Source organism: Malania oleifera, chromosome 4 (genome assembly GCF_029873635.1).
Source record: "Malania oleifera isolate guangnan ecotype guangnan chromosome 4, ASM2987363v1, whole genome shotgun sequence".
In the NCBI taxonomy this organism is placed as follows: Eukaryota; Viridiplantae; Streptophyta; class Magnoliopsida; order Santalales; family Ximeniaceae; genus Malania; species Malania oleifera.
The window spans coordinates 87,418,300-87,445,998 of NC_080420.1; the positions used below are offsets into that span (position 1 = coordinate 87,418,300).

Below are 27,699 nucleotides of genomic sequence, written 5' to 3' on the forward strand. Positions count from 1 at the left end.
TTTTAAAACTTCAAAATTATGAGAAATTAGCATTCGAGATTTGGATGGTTTTAAGGCAAAGACAATCCTGCTTTAATATATAACACTAGAAAAGACCCAATGCTACGCTCTCAAGAGCACGTCAATTTATACTTGAGTTGATGGTATATATATTGTTAACATATGTCATATCAAGCCTAATTGAACCAATTGTACATGGTAAGCTATGATAATGTTATTATACTCTTCCAATCAATTGCTTCATTCTCACTCTCAATGGAAGATAATTGATGCCATTTTTTTAATTTTTCTTACAAGGTTCTTTTTTTGTCTATCAAATCAAATATTAGATTCTTTTTTTTGATAATTTTTAAAAAACTTAAAATTGAGCCAACAGCCACCGTTTTGTTTCATATGCTCCCTTTTCGGCTTTTTAACATGGTCAAGATGCTTCGACCGAGACAAAGCGGCTCGGCTGGAACGACGCCGTACATGATAATGTTCCTGTGACTTCCACCAAAACAAAGGCCCTTGATAAGAGTATACGAAGTGGCGGTGTCTCAGTCAGTCTGGCTCCAAATCTATCTTCAAAATTTTTCCAAAAACAGAGAAACCAAGATCCCCTCGATTCAAGTTGCAAAAAAAATTCGTCAGCATATTCTGACTGCACAGGTTGGGCGTAACTCCTACAGATTCCATTTGATTAATTAGGGATATTGCAGCCGGATAGTGTTTCATTCTCACAATCAAACCCAACAATTGATAGTGCTTCATTCTCACAATCAAACCCAACAATTGATTAAATTCGACAATGGAAGGCGAGGGTTTTATCCGAACAATGCGACGGAACAGCCCTATGGCATCATCAATTTCATGCCCAGCAATGCTCCTTCCCAATTTCAACTCTATTGCGGGGCGGACCCATGCCATCGCCTTGAATTTTTCATGCCCAGTTCTTCTTTTCTTCTGTCCAACATGGTGAGGAGAATACCTTTTGGAAGAGATGGCGCTTTCGTCACTGTAAGTACTTATACTGTGATGCCGTTTCTCCTCTTTCGAGCTTGCACTTACGCTGCTATTACTGCCAGCAAAAGCATAACACAGATTGTGAAGGAGCATTGCAAATCTGGCATTGTTGGCAGTATTGATGATGCCATAGGGTTGTTCCGTCATATGGTTCGGATGAAACCCTCGCCTTCCTTTGTCAAATTTAATCAATTGTTGGGTTTGATTGTGAGAATTAAACACTATCCGCCTGCAATATCCCTAATTAATCAAATGGAATCTATGGGAGTTTTGCGCAACGTATGTAGTCTGAATATCTGACGAATTGTTTTTGCAACTTGAATCGAGTGGATTTTGGTTACTCTGTTTTAGGAAAAATTTTGAAGATCGGTTTGGAGCCAGACACCGCCACTTCGAATACTCTTATGGAGGGCCTTTGTTTTGGTGGTGAAGTTGCTCAAGCAACAAGGTTATTTAACCAAATGATGCAGGACGGTTATCAATTGGATGTGTTTACTTATTCGAGGATGATAAATGAGTTATGTAAGATTGGGGAAAATAGTGCAGCCCTAGAGTTGCTAAGGAAGATGGAAGAAAGAGGCTGTGTGCCAAATGTAGTAGCATATAGCACAATCATTGACAGCCGCTGCAAGGACAGGCTAGTAAATGAGGCTTTCAGCCTCTTCTTAGAAATGATTGGTAAAAACAATACTCCAAATGTTGTCACCTACAACTCATTAATCCATAGCTACTGTAGTTCATGGCAATGGAGAGAAGCTACTAGATTGTTGAATGAAATGATAGATAAAGAAATCACACCAGATGTGTATACCTCACCATATTGGTTGATAACCTTTGTAAAGAGGGGATGGTTGCTCAAGCACAGCATGTTGTGGAATTGATGATTGGAAGAGGTCTAGAGCCTAATACTATAACTTACAGTGCCCTCATGGATGGATTTGTTTTGCAAGGCCAAATGAACATGGCATTGGATGTATTTGATGTGATGGTAGGTAGAGGTTGTATGCCTAATGTTTATACTTATAGCATCTTGATCAATGGATTTTGCAAGAGTAAAAGAATGGAGGAAGCCATGAAGCTCTTTGAAGAAATGTCTCAAAATGGATTGATTCCCAGCACTGCAACTTTCACAACTCTTATAAGCGGCCTATGCGAGGTGGGCAGGCCGCAGGATGCACAGATGCTTTGAGATAAGATGCAAGCTCATGGCCAAATTCCTAATATTGTAACGTACTCAACCTTGTTGGATGGCCTATTCAAAAACAAATACGTTGATGACACGATGGACTTGTTTAAAACAATTGAAAATAGTGGAATGAGTCTTCATATATTTATTTATAATATCATTATTGCTGGTATGTGCAAAGTTGGGAAGCTTGAAATTGCAAAGGAAACCTTTCAAAATCTCTCTGCCAAAAAGCTACAACCTAGTCTTTCTACATATAATATAATGATGAAAGGGTTTTGTAAAAGAGGGTTGTTAAATGAAGCAAATGACTTGCTTCAAAAAATGGACGACAGTGGCTGCCCCCCAGACGGTTTCACTTATAACATAATTATCCAAGGACTTCTTCAAGACAATGAGGTATTGAGAGCAAAGAAACTCCTTCACATAATGATTAGTCAGGGTTTCTCAGTGGATGCGAACACTATGACCATGTTACTAGAGTTGCAATCTATTGGTAAATTAGATCTATCATTGTTGGATATGACGCATAAGGATTTGTGACAGTTATGAACATGAACTAAGACCTAGGAATGAATGTTGAGAAGGAGGCAAGTTGAGAATTTTTTTCATGTTTATTGTTATTTGGTGCTTATTGTATCATATCTAGCATTAGTTGCTATGGAATGCTGGTACTGGTTGCATATTGTTGTTCCATAGCAACTATGTTTCTCTGCTTATGTGTAAATTCTTCTTAGGATCACGTTGTTGTGAAATGTCCTAGCAGATTGTCTAAAGTGACAAAATAACATATTTATAGTTCTGTATTGACAATTTAACTTGGAAGCTTGCTGAATGTTTATAATATGGACAAATAAATAATATTTATGCTGTTTGGATTGACCCATGCCTTCTTATAGGAAAAGATAGAACTTGTTTGTGCACCAACTCTTACAATTTCCTATTATCTTATTAAAGTAAGCAGAGGCAATAAGCAATTCATGTAAGCAAATGATAAGCACACATCAAACATTGGAGAAATGTAATCCATTAACAATTCCTCTTTAGGAAAGCTGTATTTAGTGATGGAGGCTAAACATGTTTACAAATGCTAGTGAGTTTTACTAGACTGATGAGCACTCACCTCCCCTAAATAGCTTTATATGATACTCAAATTTTGACACTAGGAAACATCAAACTGATTGAGGAGTCATGGTCTCATTCTACACTAAGGCATAAGCACACTCTATGAAAGTAAAACATATATTAGTACTTACATCATGGTTACCCATCCCATGAACATGAGGCAAAGCAGTCACAAAAAAGCATAATACCTTGAACAAGCTTGGCTCGTGACACATTGAAACCAATATAGAATTTCTTTTGTTGTTCAGCTGCACTTCCACTTCCATGAATTTACCTTTGTGATTCTATCTACTCACCACCCAGAAAAGTAATATGGCAATTATTTTGCGACGGGAGAAATGCTCCAAGTTATAAATTAAGGGAGACAAATCACACACCCCCCTTGTGGCTGAAAGGGTGATCTTGATCTGTCGATTCCTGATTTGGCATTTCTACTCCAAGTGAACAAAACACTCTTCCCTAATCTTTTCTAAACGCAGATTGAAAGTCTTACTTTCAATCTGCATCGACTTGAGGAAATTCTCCTCCATACCTTCCTTCAATCAGTTCTATAGACGTGCGAAGGCTCTTGCAGGAAAGAAAGAGAGCAAAAGCCTCATAGGACAAAAATATTGAATTTTTGATGAACGGATGAAATGTGAATGATGGAATTTGAAAGGTTTTATTTTAAAAATTTTATTTCTATATGTGTAATTTTCTGCTCAATGCAACATAAAACAACATATGGCCTATGAACATGAATGGCTACAGTGTATGATGCTAAATTTCATGGAGAAAAATTAGTAAAGAGGGAAAAAATTATGTTTTTTATTATATGCACTTTCAGATGAAAATCATATATGTTATTATATATACATTAGTTTTTTTTTTTTTTTTCATGATTTTATTTTAAAATATATTTATAACTCTTAGGGTACATAGGCCAAAAACTAGTTTTATTTTGTTACAATACCACACTACCTAAAAGCTTAAGCTATTAGGTTGTGGGCATCAATGTATACCAAGCTTTAACAATTAAGCAACCCGAAAAGATGAATAACCAGTGTTACATGGAATAAGATAATTTCTAATCACCACACAATAAACATGGGCAACAAGACTAGAAACCATGAACTCCTTTCAACTATAGCTTTGATGCCATGTTTGTTTACAACTTTATGTAAAAGCTTAAGTTAGTTTACCACTTTCTGTAAAAGCTTAAGCTGTTTCATTGTGGACCAACAATGTATATCAAGCTTTAATATATTCAATTGATTGGGACACTTTACTTGTAATTGAAATTGAATTCTAGGATTCGCCACTTGGTGTGTTGCATAGCTACATTATATCTCTCTTTACTCTTCTATTCTCTCTCATCCCCTATTGTTTTTTGTAAATTTGGTATCAGCGCCCAACCTTTGGTCCATCCACTTCACTTACAATCACAGAGTGAAAAATTTGATTGACCCTGACCATCAATTTACAGACTTATTGTTCTCCCTTTCTCCATCTTGTATTCACAGTTATGCCATCTTCATTTTGAAAAGAAAAATAAAAGCACTTGACAACTGTTGTGTACCCCTGGCAACTGGCAAGCTGACCTTGCAACAAAGCCCACTACTATTCACAGTTGTGGCTCCTGCCGCCTTACACACTCACCTCTACCAGGCCAAGAACTCTCTCCATGATTAGGAATGGAAAATTTAGCCCTCGACATTGACCATGTTCCAAGAAACCACAAAAAATTACAGGAAAGTTTACCAGACTAAGTTATGGCAGCAGTCCTTGTGCTTGTCTACCGCCAGTCAGCCACCGGAGGTCATAATTTCCAAACCTTAATTCTTCTCTCATTCTTCTTTGGGCTAAAAACCATTGCCAAGCATTCTCAATAGCTCAGAAAACAGAGGGAAGGGTAAATATGATTTTATTTGCAGTGTAGATATCTCTCGCTGGAAATCAACTTGTTGGAGTGAGCATCACTGTATCATCACCTTCCGTTGTTGACTATCTTGTTGGCGCATTTTCATTACCAATTACATCCCCTAAATCCCTAACCTTGAGCTTGAACACATCATAGATGCTGCCCGTAGCATTCTTTACATTTATGATGCCAGAACATTATTTGATTGCCGTTTGGATAAACTATTCCCTATCCTGACCCAATAAAGGAAGCTTCACGACTAGGCTCATTTGCTTTGAGTCAGCTAGAAAAATCTTCAAGAGAAGAAAATCTGCTGCCAAAAAAAGGGAGAGGGGCTCTGTGTGGAGGGGGTTGGGAAGGTTGAATTTTGCAGCAAGAAGAAAAACCCTTGAAAACATGTGTCTTCGACTTCCTAAGTGTGTAGATTTGCAACTTGAGGTACTTTCCTGAGGGTAATGGCGTTAACTTAGTGTGAGGCATTTACTCTTATTTGATTGAGCATGATGCTTGGAAGCAATCCTCTAGCTTTCATGCATATTCCACTTCAAAATACTGAGAAGCTGTAGTTTCCATTAAAATTGCGACAAACCACACCTCTCTTCCTAGGTGACAATCAAACAAAGATGTTTATTCTGCTCTCCTTTAAAACACAAGATGATACATTATTAGAAACAAGGCTGGAAATTCTAATTCTAGGCATTTGAGATTTCTGATATTATTTTAAAATTTTAGACATTATTTTTATATTTTGCAATATTTTATATAGTATTTTATTAGGTCATAAATTAGTAGTTCTTGGTTTCTGTCTATTGGGAAATTAATCTCTTTAGGTTTCTTTATTTTATTTTCCCAGTTTTCAAGTATGGTAGGCCTTTAACATCACTATTACAAGGATTGGAATTAAAATTGCAATTTTAGTGTTTATCCCTTGGTGTTGATGGGTGTTTACATCATTTTTTTTTTCTCCCAATCTCTCTCTTCTCCTAGGATTTGTGGATCTCAGATGGCATAGGCAAGTACACTAGAAATGTTGCATGGCCGGATAATCTGCTTATGGTGGAGTGGCAACAGATTGTTTAGTTTGAATCTCACATTCGCATGCATGATCCTTTCATGCGGGAGGGCCACTGTAGCTCCCTGTGCCTCTTCTGCCAAAGACCCCTTCATGGATAGAGAAAACGCAGTAGCTCTCTATACATCCCCTGCTGAAGAAGCCCTTGAACAAACTCATTTGTTTTGTAATCATTTCAAATCATATAGGAATTAAACCATTGTGTTAGGGCCTATTTAAGCCGAAGAGTTTCTTTAAGTAATTAATTTGTTTTCATAACCAAGCTCGACAAAGCATTTAGTTTGGCCTAATTCCTTTATCTAGCTAATAGACTTTCTTATTGAAATTGGATAAAAGGTATATAAAAATAAATAAAGAATTTTTTTTTTTAATTAAAAACCTTTGGCTGCAAGATATAATATGTAAATTCCAATTTCACTCTATATCTTTTATAGCATCAAAAAATTACACCATGGGACAAAAATGGCTCTTATAAAGTAGTAGAATTCTGCCCTATATAATGTTATATTTATGACCAAAATCGTTTTCTAGGTCCAACTTCAAAATATTCTTCTTTTTGTGAAGGGGTAGAAGATAACCTAAGATTCAATTGAAGCATCATGACTAACATTTTGGCACCGCCCACCCAATAACTATTTTCATCTTGAAAAATAATCGTTATTTTTAATGTCTAAAAATCACTGACTCTATACATTTGCAGCATATCTAAGAAACACATAGGCACTAGCTCTTCTAGCTAGCTTAGGGGTTATTTGGTATCAATAAAAATTAAAAACAAAAATAAAGAGTCAAAAATAAAAATTAAAAACTAGAAACAGACAACTTATTTGATTAATATTTATAAAATTATAAAAAAAAGTAATTAAATTAGTCAATACAAGAATTGATTATCTAATTTACTTATTAGTTCAGTTTTTAAAACACAGTAAGTTGACTAATTTTTTTAATTTAATTTTTATTAAATTGATGTCATTTTCTAAATTTTTCTTCTGACCAACATAGTGCTTATTAGTATACGTTTTTTTTCAACTAGGACAATGGGCCCATGGGGCTCGGCTGGAACCCATCCGATACGACGTCGTACTTGTAAATGTGCGGAGAAACAACTTCCTGCGACTTCCCTGTATCGGACGGATATCGGGTGCGAAGTTTTTCATGCCCATTTCTTCTTTTCTTCTGACCAGCATGGTGCGGAGAATGGCTTTTGGAAGAGATGGTGCTTTCGCCACCGTAAGTACTTATGCTGTGATGCCTTTTCTCCTCTTTCGAACTTGCACTCACGCTACTATCACTACCAGCAAAAGCATAACAGCACCATTCACGCCTCACCTTCGTCGAATTGTGAAGGAGCATTGCAAATCTGGCATTGTTGGCAGTATTGATGATGCCATTGGGTTGTTCCGTCACATGGTTCGGATGAAACCCTCGCCTTCCATTGTCGAATTTAATCAATTGTTGGGTTTGATTGTGAGAATGAAACATTATCCGACTGCAATTTCCCTAATTAATCAAATGGAATCTGTAGGAGTTACGCCCGACGTGTGTAGTCTGACTATCCTGACGAATTGTTTTTGCAGCTTGAATCGAGTGAATTTTGGTTTCTCTGTTTTAGGAAAAATTTTGAAGCTCGGTTTGGAGCCAGACACCGCCACTTTGAATGCTCTTATCAAGGGCCTTTGTTTTGGTGGCGAAGTTGCTCAAGCAGGAAGCTTATTTAACCGAATGATGCAGGACGGTTATCAATTGGATGTGTTTACTTATTCGATGATGATAAATGGGTTATGTAAGATTGGGGAAAATACTGCAGCCCTTGAGTTGCTAAGGAAGATGGAAGAAAGAGGTTGTGTGCCAAATGTGGTAGCATATAGCACAATCATTGACAGCCTCTGCAAGGACAGGCTGGTAAATGAGGCTTTCAGCCTCTTCTTAGAAATGATTGGTAAAAACATTACCCCAAATGTTTTCACCTACAACTCATTAATCCGTGGCTACTGTAGTTCATGTCAGTGGAAAGAAGCTACTAGATTGTTGAATGAAATGATAGACAAAGAAATCACACCAGATGTGTATACCTTCAGCATATTGGTTGATAACCTTTGTAAAGAGGGGATGGTTGCTCAAGCACAGCATGCTGTGGAATTGATGATTGGAAGAGGTCTAGAGCCAAATACTATAACTTACACTGCCCTTATGGATGGATTTGTTTTGCAAGGCCAAATGAACATGGCATTGGATGTATTTGATGTGATGGTTGGCAGAGGTTGTTTGCCTAGTGTTTATAGTTATAGCATCTTGATCAATGGATTTTGCAAGAGTAAAAAAATGGAGGAAGCCATGAAGCTCTTTGAAGAAATGTCTCAAAATGGAGTGATTCCCAACATTGTGACTTTCACAACTCTTATAAGCGGCCTATGCGAGGTGGGCAGGCCGCTGGATGCACAGATGCTTCTAGATAAGATGCAAGCTCATGGCCAAACTCCTGATATTGTAACATACTCAACTTTGTTGGATGGCCTATTCAAAAACAAATACGTTGATGAGGCGATGGCCTTGTTTAAAACAATTGAAAATAGTGGAATGAGTCTTGATATAGTTATTTACAATATCATTATTGCTGGTATGTGCAAGGTTGGGAAGTTTGAAATTGCAAAGGAGACCTTTCAAAATCTCCCGGCCAAAATGCTACAACCTAGTATTCATACATATAATATAATGATGAGTGGGTTTTGTAAAAGAGGGTTGTTAAATGAAGCAAATGAATTGCTTCAAAAAATGGAAGACAATGGCTGCCCCCCAAATGGTTTCACTTATAATATAATTATCCAAGGACTTCTTCAAGAGAATGAGATATTGAGAGCAAAGAAACTCCTTCACGTAATGCTTAGTCGTGGTTTCTTAGTGGATGCAAACACTATGACCATGTTACTAGAGTTGCAATCTATTGGTAAATTAGATCTATCATTGTTGGATATGATGCATAAGGATTTGTGACAGTTATGAACATGAACTAAGACCTAGCAATGAATGGTTGGAAGGAGGCAGGTTGAGAATTTTTTTCATGTTTATTGTTATTTGGTGCTTATTGTGTCACATGTAGCATTAGTTGCTGGTACTGGTTGCGTATTGTTGTTCCATAGCAACTATGTTTCTTTGCTTATGTGTAAATTCTTCTTAGGATCATGTTGTTGTGATATGTTATAGCAGATTCTCTAAAGTGACAAAAGAACATATTTATAGTTTTGTATTGACTATTGAACTTGGAAGCTTGCTCAATGTTTATATTATGGACAAATAAATAATATTTATGTTGTTTGGATTGATCCATGTCTTCTTATATGAAAATATAGAACTTTTTTGTGCACCAACTCTTACAATTTCCTATTATCTTATTAAAGTCAGCGGAACCAATAAGCAATTCGCGTAAGAAAATGATAAGCACACACGAAACGTTGAAGGAATGTAATCCATTAACAATTCCTCCTTAGGCAACATGTGTTTAGCGGCAGATTTCAGCAGGCTAAACACGTTTACAAATGCTGGTGAGTTTTACTAAACTGATCAGCACTCACCTCCCCTAAATAGTTTTATATGCTACTATAATTTTGAGACCAGGAAACATCAAACTGATTGAGGAGTCATACTCTCATTCTACACTAAGGCATAAGCACACTCAATGAAAGTAAAACCTATATTATTACTTACATGATGGTTACCCATCTCATGAACACAAGGCAAGCAGTCATAGGAAAGCATAATGGATTGAACAAGCTTGGCTCTTGACACCTTGAAATCAATATAGAATTTCTTTTTTTGTTCAGCTGCACTCCTACTTCCAAAATTTACCTTTGTGGTTCTAACTGCTCACCACCCATAAAAGCAATTTGGCAATTGTTTTGTGACGAGAGAAATGCTTCAAGTTATAAATTAAGGGAGACAAATCATACAAGTGAAATCTTGATCTGTCGATTCCTAACTTGGGATTTCTATTCCAAATGAAAAGAAAAAAAAAAAAAAAATCCCTTCCCTAATCTTTTACAAATGCAAATCGAAAGTCTTACTTTCAACCTGCATCAACTTGAGGAAATTCTCCTCCATTCCTTCCCTCAATCAGATCTATAGACGTGGGAAAGTGCTTGTAGGAAAGAAGAGAGCAAGAGCCTCATAGGACAAAAATGATGAATTTTTAATGAAATTATGAAATGTGAGTGATGTAATTTGAAAGGTTTTATTATAAAAATTCTCTCTCTCTCTCTCTCTCTATATATATATATATATATATATATATAATTTTCTGCTCAACGCAACATAAAACATCATATGCTAAATTTCATGGACAAAAATTAGTAAAGAGGAAACAAAGTTATGTTTTTGTTTATATGCACTTCAAAATGAAAATCATGTGTTATTATATATACATTAGCTTTTTTTTTTTTTTTAATGATTTTCGTTAAAAATATATTTATAACTCTTTGGGTATGCAGGCCACAAACTAGTTTGGTTTTTTTCGGATACCACACTACCTAAAAGCTTAAGCTGTTAGGTTAGCGACAGAAAATTGTTTTAGTAAAGATGAAAATTATGGTTTATTTTATCCATGGAACAATAGTGATATCTCCAATTAATTGTATGAGTTATTTAGAATCTGAAAACTATATTTAAACTGAATCCTAGAGCATAATATTCAAGACAACTATTGAGATTTCAAGGTACAACATTCTGAGCCTTCATTATGATAAGCAACATAATTCATTTCCTGAGCAAGGATGAGAAAATTTAAATGATGCATGAAAAGGTCTCTCTTTCTCTCTCTGAGAGATTATAGCCATTGCCTGTGAGAAGAATGTAAGGGGCATAGGTGATGGGTGATGGGTTGGATGGAACTAGAGAGACCCACACAGTCCCATTCCTTAATGGATTGTCCGTGGGGCTCCCATTCCCACATGGATGCCCAAAAAATCCCTTGAGAATGTTAAAAGCTTGCCTTTAAGCACTCCTCAAGTTTTCTTACTTAGTACCCATCAAAATATCGAGGGTAGGGGTGTAAGTGAGTCGAGCTTATTCACGAGCTACTTGAACTCGACTTGTCGCCTAACTCGACTCAACTCGATTCTACTTGAGTTCGAGTCGAGTATGAGCTACTCAAGCATTTTAACAAGTTGAGTTCGAGCTCAATAATAGTAGTTGAGTCGAGTTTCAAGCTTAATCAAGCTTTTTAATTTTATTATTTTTTATATTATATATATCATATAATATATATTTTATAAATATATTTAATATTATATATAGACCAATTATGGTATGCCCCTTGCCCGGACCCCGTATAAGTGGGAGCTGTGCACCGGACTGCCCTTTTTTTTTTTTATATACATTATATATATATATATATATATATGTATTTAGTATTAATTTATAATCAGGTCTAACTCGAGTTTTATAAACTTCTAGTCGAGTCGAGTTCGAGTATTTTAATGTATCGAATCGACTCGACTTGAATACATCTCTAATCGGGGGAGGTAGGACGTATACCTGGTGTTCTGACAAAAGTCATATCTTTAAAGTATTCTCGGTCACGTATGAGTAATTACTATGGATCTAATGATTATATATCCTAAGTTTGAGAACACCGCCATTAGGACTATCTGGACCAACCACAACATCACAGAGACATACCGAAACCATCCCCATGACAATCACACGTTGCATCCCAATTAACTGACCATATCTCCAAGTCAATAATTATTGTAAAACCATGTGTTAGGGTCATAGAACTCTAAGGCCTAAACACAATTCTAAATAATGTTTTCTAAGGTAACTCTACCCTAAATTATTAAGTAGTTCATGAATAATATGGCTTTAAGTATTATTATTCTTGTTTATTGGAAAGTGATATAATAAAGTTAAAATAAGATAAATATATATTTTTAATTAAAAAATCAAACCTTTGACCATAAAAATCTAATAATATTTTAATTTTGATATTTTGTAGGACTCATTAAGTAGATTCTTTTGGAAATCAATGTGGTAAAAATTTTAGCATTGTAAATATTAGGATATAATTGCAAAAAAACTTAAAGAGTTAAAAGGACTGAATCGTGAGTAGTGTAAGTCATTAGGGTCAATAAATAAATAATATATTTTTATATTTTTTTTGAATAAAAAGAGTTGTCATATCTATACTATATATTAAAGGAGATCATTGTGGTCTCACGATGCTCTGAATCTCAATTTTTAATTTTCAAAATTTTGAATTATTTAATTATATAACTAATGTATGATTGGTAGGTGCATCGATTCTAAGTTCTTATTGGGTCTAAACAAATTCATTGAATTTTCTTCCCCATTCTCTCTTTCTCTCTCTCAAGTATCGTCTTTTCAAGATGAAGAAATGATTTATGCTTATAGTTCACACACAATTATGTCCCTCTCTCAATCACCCCCCAAGAACAAAATAATCTATTTTCTTCAATTTTTGTAATATATTCCCTTCATTGTCATGATTCACAATTCTATAATTTATAAAAGATATTAAACTAAAACATAGTCACGCCACAAAGTATAATTAACTATTCATTACATTTAGACGTATGTGCATGCTTTAAACTATTCTATTGTTATGTGTTTCTACGTTGTTCATCTCAATGTGTTAATAACAAATGATAATGATATTATTATTTTTTTTAAAAAAATAAATAATTTGAAGATGCATTTAAGGTTCGTGAAAGATGAATAAAGATATTCAAATGGCCACATATAAAAAATATATGGGTTACATATCTTTGCAAATTTGTAAAAGATATGGTAAAACAAAATTAGAGCAAGCAAAGCAGTTGTTTGAGCATGATGTTGAAACAGAATGCGCATAATTATAAATTTAATTATTTTTTTAGAAATTTTATTTTGTTGAGTGTCCTAATAATCTACTCATCATTGTTTGTTTAGTCATAAGTTTTTTATTGTTGAACTAATTGCTCTTTATGTTGAAAATGTCATTGTCAATAATTGGTTAGATTGAAATATCAGAATTTGTTTGTAGCCCATACTAATTTTGTATGCTTAGTTTTCAAAAAGATCAGTTTGTTGTTGCTTTTATTGATGATGTACTGGTCTATTCGAGGAGCTATGAGGAGCATGAGGTTCATTTGAGGTAGGTTTTGCAGATGCTCAGGGAGAAAAAGTTGTACGCCAAGTTTAGTAAATGTAAATTCTGACTTGAGAAAATTGTGCTTTTAGGGCATATTATCTCAGGAGACGGAATTTCTGTGGATCCTAGTAAGATTGAGGCAGTAATGAATTGGGCTAAACCGAGGAATGTCCAGGAGATTAGGAGTTTCTTGGGGTTAGCTGGTTATTACCATCATTTTGTTGAGGGGTTCTCAACTTTATCAAGGCCTCTGACACGATTGACTAGGAAGAATGCTAGATTTGAATGGGACGATAGTTGTGAGCAGAGTTTTCAAGAATTGAAGTAAAGGCTAGTCACAGCGCCAATACTGATAATCCCGTCAGGGGGTGAGGGTTACATCATTTACAGTGATGTGTCCTTGAAGGGACTTGACTGTGTATTGATGTAGCACGGCAGGGTGGTGGCGTATGTGTCCAAATAGTTGAAAGAATATGAGAAGAACTACTTTACCCATGATCTTGAATTGGATGCTGTGGTGCACGCATTGAAGATTTGGAGGCATTACCTGTACGGCGAGCAGTGTGAGATTTTCTTTGACCACAAGAGCTTAAAGTATTTTTTTACTCAGAAGAAATTGAATATGAGACAGAGAAGGTGGTTAGATTTAATTAAAGATTTTGATTGTACTATCAGTTACCACCCAGGAAAAGCAAATGTGGTAACTGATGCGTTGAGCAGGAAGTCGGCGAGACTAGTGTTAGCAGCTATGGAGATCCAGTATCCGATTATGATGGATCTGGAGAGACTCAGTATAGAGTTGGTAAAGAGTGATCCTCCAGTATGTGTCGTCTGTATGAAAATGTACAGGGATCTGTGAGAGCTTTACTGATGAAGTGGTATGAAGAAGGAAATTGCCGAGTATGTAGCACAGGGTCTGACATGCCAATAGATAAAAGCTGACCACCAGAGGCCGGCAGGTCAGTTGCAGCCGTTATTTATCCCAGAGTGGAAGTGGGATCATATATCTATGGATTTTGTCTCAGGGCTGCCGTCAACATCGCATGGCCAAAATGCGATTTGGGTGATTGTGGATTTGTTGACCAATACCACCCATTTCCTTCCTATCAAGATCAGTTACTCCCTTAACCGTTTGTCGGTGATTTACATCCAGGAGATAGTCCGTTCTCACGAAGTGCCTGTGTCCATAGTATTAGATCGAGACCCACATTTCACTTCACGGTTCTGGAGAAGCTTGCAAGAAACTTTAGGATCTCAGTTATTGTTTAGCACGACATTCCATCCTCAGTCAGATGGGTAGACTGAGAGGACAATACAGATACTAGAATATATGCTCCGAGCATATGTATTAGATTTTGGGGGTAACTAGACTCGTTTCATGCTGCTGGTAGAGTTCGCGTATAATAACAGTTATCAGGCCAGCATTGGCATGACACCATTTGAGGCTTTATATGGTAGGAGATGTCAATCTCCTTTGTATTGGGATGAGATGGGTGAGCGGCGAGTTGTGGTACCAGAGCTTGTGCAGTAGGCGTATGATAAGGTTCGGCTTACGAGAGATAGAATCAGTGCAGCTCAGAGATGACGGAAAAGTTATGCCGACAATCGCCGTAGGAAATTAGAATTTGATATTGGTGATTATGTATTCTTGAAGATAGCTTCGTTAAAAGAGTTATGAGGTTTGGAAGGAAGGGTAAACTTAGCCCTAGGTTCATTGGTCCGTTTGAAATTTTAGAGAAGGTGGGACCGGTTGCCTACAGGTTAGCTTTACCACCTATGTTATCCAGGATGCACGGCATATTCCACGTTTCTATGTTAAGGAAATATGTCCTAGACCCTTCTCATATTATCAGTTATGGTGAATTAGAGCTTAGTGATTCACTACTCTATGAGGAGGTACCAGTGCAAATTCTGGATAGAAGAGAACAGGAATTGCATAATAAGAAGATTCTTCTGGTAAAAGTTCTATGAAGGAATCATGCAATAGAAGAGGCTTCTTGGGAGCTCGAGGAACAGATCAGACAAAAGTACCCACAATTATTCCAAGAAGTTCAGATGTAATTAGGAAATGTAAGTAAATGTGTAGTATTTCTTTTGCAGGTACATGTAATGCTTTAGTTAGTAAGTGGTATTTTAGTTTTGGGAGAAATTTTCTTTTGTATATGTAATCTCTCAGAACTCGGAATGTAACCACAGTATTCCTCCGCCATAAGTGAGGGTAAGTAATAAAATAAGTAGACCATTTTGCCTTTAAGGGATGATGAGTTATATAAATAGTAAATTTCAAGGACGAAATTTTGTAAGAAGGGGAAGATGTAATGACCTAAAGAATAATGGTATTTAAATAATAAGAGGGAGGAAAATAGAAAAATGTATAAAAGCAGCAGCAGCTTCGCGTTCGTCGACGATGTTACACTGGGAGCTCATCGACGAGGGTACGCTTCATTAACGAGAAGATACTGAGAGGATATTTGGGCGACTCTGAATTCCGTCGACGAGGAAGAGAGTTCGGGAAAATCCTATTCATCAAATCCATAAATATCATAGGAGCATTCGTCAGACCAAATGGCATAACAAGGAACTCATAATGCCCATACCTAGTCCTGAAAAGATGTCTTCGATATATCTTCTGCCCTTACCTTTACTTGATGGTAGCCTGATCTGAGGCCGATCTTAGAATACACCCGTGTACCCTGGAGCTGATCAAACAAGTCATCGATACAGATATTTGTTCTTGATTGTTACCTTGTTAATCTCCGTGTAATCTATGCACACTCTCATAGACCCATCCTTCTTCTTCACAAATAATACAAGAGCTCCCCACGGAGATACACTAGGTCGTATGAAGAATTGGACTAGAACTCTGCCTCTTCGTGAGAACATATAACCCCCATTGAATCAAAAAATCAAATTTCAAATCCAAAGTTCTCTGGTGTGATTATGTAAAGATTTTACATGTATGACAATCATTTGTTAAGTTTGGCACCTTTGCTATGACATGAAATTTTTACATGGATGTAACATTAGTTTCTCCCCACTTACTGGGACTAAGGCTTGGTTTTGTTGCTATATGTAACATTTTTTTCTATTTTTATTTTATACATTTCATGGATCTCATTTTTGATTTTTGACTTTTTGTGTTTATTGTGTAAAGTGTAAGAGAATTTTTACAAGTAGCATTTATGTTGAAAGGTTTCCAAAGCAAAAAAAAAAGTGTTGAGACGAGCTTAATCACCATCATCAATGTTGGATGTTTTTCTCTTTCTTCACTTACTAAATCAACCCAATAAATAAAATTGAGTAATTTGATAAATCAATAATTGTATGTGAATATAATCCATGGCTACTGTAGTTCATGTCAGTGGAAAGAAGCTACTAGATTGTTGAATGAAATGATAGATAAAGAAATCACACCAGATGTGTATACCTTCAGCATATTGGTTGATGACCTTTGTAAAGAGGGGATGGTTGCTCAAGCACAGCATGTTGTGGAATTGATGATTGGAAGAGGTCTAGAGCCTAATACTATACCTTACAATGCCCTTATGGATGGATTTGTTTTGCAAGGCCAAATGAACATGGCATTGGATGTATTTGATGTGATGGTTGTCAGAGGTTGTTTGCCTAGTATTTATAGTTATAACATTTTGATCAATGGATTTTGCAAGAGTAAAAGAATGGAGGGAGGCATGAAGCTCTTTGAAGAAATGTATCAAAATGGATTGATTCCTGACACTGTGACTTTCATAACCCTTATAAGCGGCCTATGCGAGGTGGGCCGGCTGCAGGATGCACAAGCTCATGGCCAAACTCCTAATATTGTAACATACTCAACTTTGTTGGATGGCCTATTCAAAAACAAATACGTTGATGTGGCGATGGCCTTGTTTAAAACTTTGCAAAGGAAACCTTTCAAAATCTCTCTGCCAAAAAGCTACAACCTAATCTTCATAGATATAATGATGAATCATGAATGGGTTTTGTAAAAGAGGGTTGTTAAATGAAGCAACCCCAAATTGTTTCACTTATAATATAATTATCCAAGGACTTTTTCACAACATTGAGATATTGAGAGCAAAGCAACTCCTTCACATAATGGCTAGTCGGGGTTTCTCAGTGGGTGCAAACACTATGACCATGTTATTCAGAGTTGCAATCTATTTGTACTTTAGATCTATCATTGTTGGATATGATGCATAGGCATTTGTGACAGTTATGAACTTGAACTAAGACCTAGCAATGAATGTTGAGAAGGTGGCAAGTTGAGGAATTTTTTCATGTTTATTGTTATTTGGTGCTTATTGTATCACATCTAACATTAGTTGCTGGTACTGGCTGCATATTGTTGTTCTGTGGCAACTATGTTTCTCTTCTCGTGTAAATTCTTCTTAGGATCACTTTGTTGTGATATGTTATAGAAGACTCTCTAAGGTGACAAAATAACATATTTACAGCTCTATATTGACTATTTAACTTGGAAGCTTGCTCAATGTTTATAATATGGACAAATAAATAATATTTATGCTGTTTGGATTAATCAATGTCTTCTTATAGGAAAATGTAGAACTTGTTTGTGCACAAACTCTTACAATTTCCTATTATCTTATTAAAGTAAGCGGAAGCAATAAGCAATTCATGTAAGCAAATGATAAGCACACATCAAACATTGAAGAAATGTAATCCATTAACAATTCCTCCTTAGGCAAGGTGTGTTTACTGTTTAGTGACGGATGCAAGTAGGTTAACCCGTTTACAAATGCTAGTGTGTTTTAGTAGACTGATGAGCACTCACCTCCCCTAAATAGCTAAATAGTTTTATATGATACTCTAATTTTGACCCTTGGAAACATCAAACTGATCGAGGAGTCATACTCTCATTCTACACTAAGGCATAAGCACACTCAATGAAAGTAAAACATATATTATTACTTACATGATGTTTATTCATCCCATGAACACGAGGCAAGCAGTCACGGAAAAGCAAAATGCCTTGAACAAGCTTGGCTTGTGACACCTTGAGACCAATATAGAATTTCTTTTGTTGTTCAGCTGCACTTCCACTTCCAAGAATTTACCTTTGTGATTCTATCTACTCACCGCGATGAGATAAATGCTCCAAGTTATAAATTAAGGGAGACAAATCACACACCCCTCTTGTGGCTGAGAGAGTGATCTTGATCTGTCGATTCCTCGCTTGGGATTTCTACTCCAGGTGAACAAAATCCTCATCCCCAATATTTTCCAAATTCAGATTGAAGGTCTTACTTTCAATCTGCATCGACTTGAGGAAATTCTCCTCCATACTTTCCTTCAATCAGTTCTATGGACGTGCAGAGGCTCTTGCAGGAAAGAAAGAGAGCAAAAGCCTCATAGGACAAAACTATTGAATTTTTAATGAACGGATGAAACGGGAATGATGGAATTTGAAAGGTTTTATTTTAAAAATTCTATTTTTTTATGTTTAATTTTCTGCTCAATGCAACATAAAACAACATATGGCCTATGAACATGAATGGCTACAGTGTATAATGCTAAATTTCATGGACAAAAATTAGTAAAGAGGAAATAAAATTATGTTTTTATTATATGCACTTTCAAATGAAAATCATATATGTTATTATATATACGTTTGTTTTTTCTTTTTGATGATTTTCTTTTAAAATATATTTATAACTCTTTGCGCATCGGCCAGAAACTAGTTTTATTTTGTTACGATACCACACTACCTAAAAGCTTAAGCTATTAGGTTGCGGGCAACAATGCATATCAAGCTTTAAGACTCCCCTGCATATGCAGCCCGATTGCTCGTGGAGATAAACAAAAGATAAATAACCAGTGTTCCATGGAATAAGATAATTTCTAACCACCACACAATAACCATGGGCAACAAGACTAGAAACCTAGACCTCCTCACAACTATAGCTTTGATACCATGTTAGTTTACGACTTTTATGTAAAAGCTTTAGTTAGTTTACCACTTTGTGTAAGAGCTTAAGTTGTTTCGTTGAGGACCAACAATGTATATCAAGCATTAATCTATTCAATTGACTGGGACACTTTATTTGTAATTGAAATTGAATTCTAGGATTTGTCACTTGGTGTAGTGCATAGCTACATTATTTCTCTCTTTGCTCTTCTATTCTCTCTCATCCCCTATTGTTTTTTTGTAAATTTGGTGTCAGCGCCCAACCTTTGGTCCATCCACTTCACTTACAATCTCAGAGTGAAAAATTTGACTGACCCTGACCATCAATTTACAGACTTATCATTCTCACTTTCTTTATCTTGTATTCACAGTTACGCCAACTTCATTTTGAAAAGAAAAATAAAAGCACTAGACAACTGTTGTGTGCCCCTGGCAACTGGCAAGCTGACCTTGCAACAAAGCCCACTATTATTTGTTCATCCATGTGTGCTCAAGCATGATTCACAGTTGTGGCTCCTGCCGCCCCACGCCCTCACCGCTACCAGGTCAAGAACTCTCTCCATGATTAGGAGGGGCAGATTTGGCCCTCTCCATTGACCATGTGCCAAGACATCACAAAAATTTACAGGAAAATTTACCAGACTAAGTCATGGCTGCAGTCAATGTGTTTGTCTACCGCCAGTCAGCCACCAGCAGTCATAATTTCCGCACCTTAATTCTTCTCTCATTCTTCTTTGGGCTAAAAACCATTGCCGAGCATTCTCAATACCTCAGAAAAAAGAGGGAAGGGTAAATATGATTTGATTTGCAGTGTAGATATCTCTCACTGGAAATCAACTTCTTCGTGTGAGCATCACTGGATCATCACCTTTTGCTGCTGACTATCTTGCTGGCGTATTTTCATTACCAATTACATCCCCTAAATCCTTAACCCTGAGCTTGAACACATCCAGGAGTGCCTGTACAACCCCCTTATCCAAAATAATACAACCCAAATGCCCGATGTAAATATCATGTTGGGGCATCAGACCACTCAATTGAAAGGTGTTGGCCCTTTACGTACAAATAGATGCTGCTCTTAGCAATCTTTATATTTATGTTGCCAGAACATTATTTGATTGCCGTTTGGATAGACTATTCCCTATCCTGAGCCAATAAATGAGGCTTCAAGACTAAGCTCATTTGATCCGAATCAGCTAGAAAAATCTTCAAGAAAAGAAAAGCCACTGCCAAAAAAAGGGGGAGGGGCTGTGTGGAGGGAGTTGGGAAGTTGGAATTTGGCAGCAAGAAGAAAAACCCTTCAAAACATGTGTCTTTGACTTCCTAAGTGTGAATATTTGCAACCAGGGGTACTTTCCTGAGGGTAATGGCTTTAACTTAGTGTGTGGCATTTACTCTTATTTGATTGAGCATGATGCTTGGAAGCAATTCTCTAGCTTTCATGCATATTCCACTTTAAAATACTGAGAAGCTTTAGTTTCCATTAAATTTGCAACAAACCACACCTCTCTTCCTAGGTGGCAATCAAACAAAGATGTTTCTTCTGCTCTCCTTTAAAACACCAGATGATACATTATGAGAAACAAGGCTGGAAATTCAAATTTAAGGCATTTGAGATTTCTGATATTATTTTAAAATTTTGGACATTATTTTTCTATTTTGCAATAGTTTATATAGTATTTTATTAGGTCATAAATTAGTAGTTTATGGTTTCTGTCTATTGGGAAAGTAATGCCTTTAGATTTCCCTATTTTATTTTCCCAGTTTTCAAGTATGTTAGGCCTTTAACATCACCATTACAAGGATTGGAATTAAAATTGCAATTTAAGTGTTTATCCCTTGGTGTAGACATCATCTTTTTTTCTCTCCCAATCTCTCTTCTCCTAGGATTTGTGGATGTCAGATGGCATAGCCAAGTACACTAGAAATGTTGCATGGCAGGATGACCAGTAAATGGTGAACTAATAGGATTTTGTTGCAGATTAGTTTCCACAAAAAATTAAAAGAAAATAGTCAGCGACAGGAAATTGTTTTTGTAAAGATGAAAAATATGGTTTACTTTATCTATAGAACAATGATGATAACTCCAATTAATTGTATGAGTTATTTGGATTTTGGTGCATATTAGTTTCCACAAACAATTAAAAGAAAATAGTTAGTGACAGGAAATTGGTTTTGTAAAAATGAAAATTATGGTTTATTTTATCTATGGAACAATGGTGATAACTCCAATCAATTGTATGAGTTACCTAGAATCTATAAACTATATTTAAACTGAATCCTCTGCATAAGATTCAGGGCAACTATCGAGATTTCAGGGTGCAGCATTCTGAGCCTTCATTATAATAAGCGGGTAAACCCTGATCTCTCTGCCTGCTTGTTGGTGTCTGGGATTTGTCTGCCATGGTTGAACCTCATCTTTGCCTTTCAATAATAGTTTAATGCCCCTGAAAAACAGGAATCTGTCTTTGCTGAGGTAGAACCCCCTCAATGCCCCCTTTCCCGCTACAGCTGCAGGAGTTGAGGGACTATGCTACTTTTTCTTTTGACTAGATAAGCCGAGAATCACCACTGAGGATTGTTATGGCACCAGTTTAACTAAAAGCTTATGCTTCTAGTTGGTTGGCCAACAGTATATAAAGCTTTAATTCTCTCTTGCATGTGCAGCCCAATTGCATGTGGAGTCCTTGAGAGGTAAATGAACCGTTAACAAACATTAGAGGGAGTAAGATAAATTTTGACAAACAGATGATAAACATGGGCAACTAGAACTGAATCTAGTGCCTCTTGGCGACCGTAGCTCTCTTAACATGTTAAGTAACAGCTTCATGAAAACGATGAACCTTTTAAGTGGTCGGCCAATGATGCAAATCATGCCTTAAAGAGGATGAACTAAACTGGCTTTGACTTTTGGTGGCCTGAGTCAAATGAAGGTGTAGTGGGTTCTTAGATTTTTGTTATTGCTTTCCCACTTGCTTTGGAGTTTGAATTGAATTTGCAGTATCTGTACTTCATTTTTTTGACTCAATTTTTTTTATTTGTTATGAGCATTTAATCAATTGTCCATTAGTAAGAATAATGCTCCTCTTACTATGACTAAAATCAGTTTTAATGAATGATATTATCTCATTTTGTTAATTATTAGAATCAGTGCCTTCTTGCTTTGATCTTTCACAGACTATGCGTTGGGAGTACTACTCTCAAACCATCTTCTTAAATTTCTGCGAACTCACAACCTATATTGAAATTTCCACTTTCCATCACGCACAAAAATCAACATGGCAATCAATTTCCATCCATTGTAATAGCCCACAAATCATCTGATATTTATCAATTATCAAAAGATCAAAATTTGTTGAAATTTTTACCATGGAATGAAGTTTCCTTGAAATTCAAGTTTTCCTTCTAATTTGACCTTTAATGACTAAATTATCTGTATTCTGATAAAATAGTCGTTTAGTTATTTATCAATTTCATTATATTAATTTAGTATGTTTAATATGATTATTAAATTACCTTTGTTGTATTTTATACTCCACATACTTGACATTGATGTATTTTATTTATAATATTTAATTTTGTGTCTTGCATTATTATATCTATTAATAGTTTCTAAAGTTATATTAAAGAATTTCATCCCTTACCACTAATTTCTATTATTTTTAAAATGGAAATCATCATAGGAATTTCAATCAAAATTTCTGCATTTTTGAAGTGTTGAAATTTTAGTCAGAAATTGAAATTTAATACATTGTGTGAAACAATTTTTAACGATGACATGGCTGTACAGTGTTTGCTTGACTGTATTACTTGTTCATATATAATAGACTTTTCACCTCATTTATACATTGAATTTCAAATTACTTTGCTACAGAATCATGTCTGAGAACTTTTGTGTGAATATATGAAGCATGGGTTTTTTTGAAGCTTGTGCAGCCAGAACTCTGAAGATTTGGGTAACTCTTTCTGTATGTCTATTTGTTTCTCATTGTCTTGCTTTGTTTGGTAGCCCAGAAAATGTAAGAGAAGAAGGACACTCAAAACTGTTGAAGTGTATATTTTCAGTAATAAAGCAGTAGAAAAAGAGAAGCTTTTCTTTATTGAGCCCACTTCAAACAAAGAGGTTAATTATTATTCTGTAATTTTGAATGCTTAATTTGTGCAAAGAAAAAAGAAGTATTTACCAGTTGATGAATGCTAGGACACAACTAATATAGTTTCTTTTGTTGTTTTTTTTTTTCTTAGTTGTTCTAGCTAATCGTAATTCCAATTGGTGGGAAGTTGAAATGATTTGTTGGGAAAATAACGTTGTACATTAGATTCCCTTGATATCTGCATGCAGTAAAGAACCAAAGTTGACTAGGGACTCTCAAAGGGTACTTCTTGGATATACAGTCCTGTTTCTAAAATTTTAATCTTTTGCTTCTCAATTATCTGGGTTTTGTTATTTTTTTCTTTATTGTTTCATTCAAAATACTATAAAATTACTAACGATGCTCGTTTCTTGGTGTTTTGGAACATGTGTAGGAAGTATCAATATTACATTTTCTTGGAAATTAGATTAGTATGTTTATTTCCTGTCTCAATGTTGTATTGATGTGAAAATTAAATATTGATATTATTTACACTTTACAGAGAAGCACCCATTTTCCTGTTGAAAAAATTGGCGGAGCATGCTTCCATTGAAATGTTAGAAAAGAAAAATGTCTACACATGTTTTACATGGTAACAACCCTCAGATCCCGGATTGTTTTTGTGTTCAATGTTCTAACATTTTATAACCTGGAGCATGATATCTATGGAGCTGGATGATTACATTATCAGATTAGGTTTTGACCTAACCTATTGATGATACTTTCTGGTCATGATTGATTTCTCGCAATCTTGTACCAATTGATGGTTGGTTTCAACTGGTGTCCAAAGACTTATTTCCTGTTCTTGCCTGCATTTTTCTTTCCATTTCCCGCCCCCCGTACCTGCTGCCAGCTTGTTTATTAAATGCCTGCAGTATTTTGCTGTGATCTGCCCTGCTCTTTGTAGTTAAGGAATTCCTCCAGGATATTGTGAGCTCATGTCTGTGTAGCCATAGATGCCTCTTGAAGTTCTGGATTTTGGAAGATCTGAAGGGTTGTAAGTTCTGGCTTTTTCCAGGTCTTCAAAAAGTCTGATTAGTGCTACTGTGTGCTGCCTGATATCTCCTCAAGCTCTTTCCTGTGATAATTCGACCATGGATATTGCCTATACTGTATTAGGGGGATTTTTGGGGACAAGAATGAGGTTTGGATTGTGGTCATGGCAAATATTGTGAGAGAGGATGAGGAGTTCGACGCGGTATTTCTCGCATTTGCACACATTGTGGCAAGGAAAATCATGCCGTTGATTGCTGTTCGTATCTCTTTGGGAAACTAGCTTGGGCCTATGAATTTCTTGCGAAGGGCAATTCTACTATTGACACTTCAAATGAACCTAGCCACTCTACTAGGGAGTCATTTGCTATGTCTTGAGAGGAGTTTAACAATCATTTTGCATGGTTCAACAACTCCACACTTAATCTTTTACGTCTAGTTCTACTATGGCCCATTCAGGTGCAATGAAGCTTCTTGCCTCTTCATCCTTCTCACACTGGATTTTGGATTCTGTTCCCTCCTCCCATATTGGTAGTTTTAAATTGTTTGAGTCCTTACTTTTTTTTATGGTTCAAGTTTTGGCAATATTCTTTCAATTCCTTCTATTCCTTTTTCATTTTTGTTATATGCGCCTAAATTTCCCTTGAATTCGCAAGTAATTAGTCAATTAACTGAGTAGTATAGGACAAGAAGCAAAACCATGAGTTGACGTTTGTTGGAAATTAATGGAGAATAACTGGACAAGGGTTGGTGTGTTAAATTTGTTATGTGTGTTTATTTTAATTAGTATAGGATTATGTGTAGTTGGGGGCTTGTTTGTATTGTTTGTGTATATTTTAGGGGTTTGTTTCTAATTTCATGTATCTTTAGGGGCATATGTGTAATTTCCTGTTTTAGAGGCTTTCTTATAATAGTGTGTGAAAGGCATGTAGGAGTTGTTACTGTTGAATTTGAATTGAAAGTGAATGTGTGATTTCCCCTTGTATCTCCATCTCTTCCTTCTTTTTTCTCTTCTTCTTCTTATTCATCTTCTTCTTTCCCTCCATCTCTAGTACTTTCTCCTATGATTGCATATCCTTAATGTTGTCCTGCATCACTAAACCCCATAACTGTTATGTGACCTTTTTTCCTTCTTATTGTTTTATTCGAGATCTCAGGAGAGAGAAGAGGATTGGTGGAGGGTATGAGGCGGATGGTCTATACTATTTTGATGGCGGTCATGATGGATCCAATTCTTGTCATACAATTTTTTTAATTTCTACTCATAGGTTTCTCTTGATCAGTGGCACGCTCATTTGGATCAAACCATTCCTTCAAAATCAACAAGTTTTTTGTATGTTCAAGTTCGTTTCTTATTTGAGTGCCCTATGTGTCACTTAGGAAAGCATATCAGGACATGCATATTGGGGTGTCTTTTCCATCTAGAGTCAAACATCATAGTATATAATTGTTTTCTCTTATTAATTCAGATATCTAAGGTCCTTGTTGATTCAAGAATTCAAATGATCATCAATATTTTGCATCCTTTGTGGATTATTTTTTACATATGACCTAGATCTATTTGTTAAAAGATGGGTATGGAATTTTGAATGTATTTACTCAATTCTACTAGGAAATAGAAACTCAATTTGGCATTGGTATTCAAACTTTTCGATCTGATAATGCACCTGAATATGTTCAAAATGAGCTCCAATCTTGCTTGGCCAAAGGGATTATTCTTCAAACATCATGTACTCCAGCAAAATGGAGTAGATGATTCAGCTGAATGAAAATTATAGACATATACTTAATGCAGCATGGTTTCTACTCCTTCATATGCATGGTCCCAAAACCTCTGGGATGGATGCTCTTCTTATATTCTATTTTGTACTTAACAGAATAACAGGATGCCCTCAAGTATTCTAGGGGGACAAATTTGCTTCTCCATTGTATACCTAGAAACATCCACATTCTTTGTTGTGCCTTGTGTCTTTGGGTGCACATATTTTCTTCATGTTCCACATTGAACTATGGTAAGGACAAGATCTCTCCTTCCGCTATTCGATGTGTTCTTGTTGGATACTCAAGAACTTAGAAATGATATTGATGTTTTGATACCTGCACTCATAGGAATATGTTTGTGTCGATGTCACTTTTTTTAGGGGACACCTTATTTCTTTAGTATTGGGCAATTTTTGGATGAATCTATTTTGATTCCATAAATGATTAATGGTACCCTCTCTTGTGTTGATCCTTCTGTCACTGCCCTTATCCCTTTATAGAAATCTTCTGCTCCTCTTCCAATCCATTAGTTAATGATCCGGAGAAAACATTTCAGTGTTTATGAACAACGAAAAGCAAGCACAGGCATTGCTACCACCATTCAGGTGCCTCCTTTGCCCATCATTATTTCAAGTTTTGGTTCTAGAGATCCATCCTTGTGTGACTTGGATTCACCCATTGCTCGTCAGAAAGGTACTTGAACAAGTGCTCAGCAGCCCTTAGTTGCTCCCAAAATTCATATTGCTTTCCAAATCTTAATACTTTCTAAGTTAAGCCTTGTACGAATCATCTTATGATTTTGGCCAATAATGTCATTTTTGTTTTTATTTGTTTTAATGTTATAGTCGTCAATAAGCTCTTAAACTCTTCTTTGAGATTTTCCATTTCAACTAGCTCAATATCCTTGTATTGAATTGGATTAAGTAGCTTTCTTAATTTCTAAAAGGGAATGACTAATCGTAATATCTTTGGAATCCTTAGTTTGTGAACTAGACTTTTTATCTAAGTACCCATACTTTCTTGGGTCCGGATGGTTTAGAAGAAGTTGATTTTTTTATTCTCCAAACTTGTCTAATTTTCACATCTTTCCTCTTTAATGGACATTCAAACTTAAGATGTCATTTCTTGTTACATAGAAAACATGTAGTGTAAGTATAAGCATTAGAGGAGGTGCTAGCATAGTCTTTGGAGGCTTTCGTAAAGTACCCCATATAGAGGTTATTTTTCCTTGTATTTTCAACTCCATTGAACCCTATGCCTTCTTTATTCAAAGACATTCTTTGTGCGCTAATAATTTTATCAAAGTTCTCCTTTCCTCTAGTAAAATGGTAGATTATTTTAGTTTGATCCTCAATTTTTCTTTTAAGATCACCAATTTCTGAGTCTAGTATATTTTTACCCTTTTCTTGTAGTTTTACTTGGTCTTGAGACATCTTGTTGATTTTATTTTCTAGTTC

General features: G+C 35.8%; 2 protein-coding genes and 2 pseudogenes across 2 annotated transcripts; all 4 read left to right on the forward strand.

The window, feature by feature from the left end:
- LOC131153865 (putative 4-hydroxy-4-methyl-2-oxoglutarate aldolase 2) overlaps positions 1-27,699 on the forward strand; it is a 48,128-nt pseudogene that overhangs the window by 13,965 nt on the left and 6,464 nt on the right.
- LOC131154501 (putative pentatricopeptide repeat-containing protein At1g12700, mitochondrial) lies at positions 549-3,004 on the forward strand (annotated as a pseudogene).
- Positions 5,068-9,606, forward strand: LOC131153863 (putative pentatricopeptide repeat-containing protein At1g12700, mitochondrial). The gene is made up of 2 exons (XM_058106314.1): positions 5,068-5,113; positions 7,322-9,606. The coding sequence occupies exons 1-2, from the start codon at positions 5,068-5,070 to the stop codon at positions 9,277-9,279; spliced, it is 2,004 nt and encodes a 667-aa protein (XP_057962297.1). The 3' UTR covers positions 9,280-9,606.
- Positions 16,822-24,764, forward strand: LOC131153864 (pentatricopeptide repeat-containing protein At3g22470, mitochondrial-like). The gene is made up of 2 exons (XM_058106315.1): positions 16,822-17,315; positions 24,608-24,764. The coding sequence occupies exons 1-2, from the start codon at positions 16,822-16,824 to the stop codon at positions 24,762-24,764; spliced, it is 651 nt and encodes a 216-aa protein (XP_057962298.1).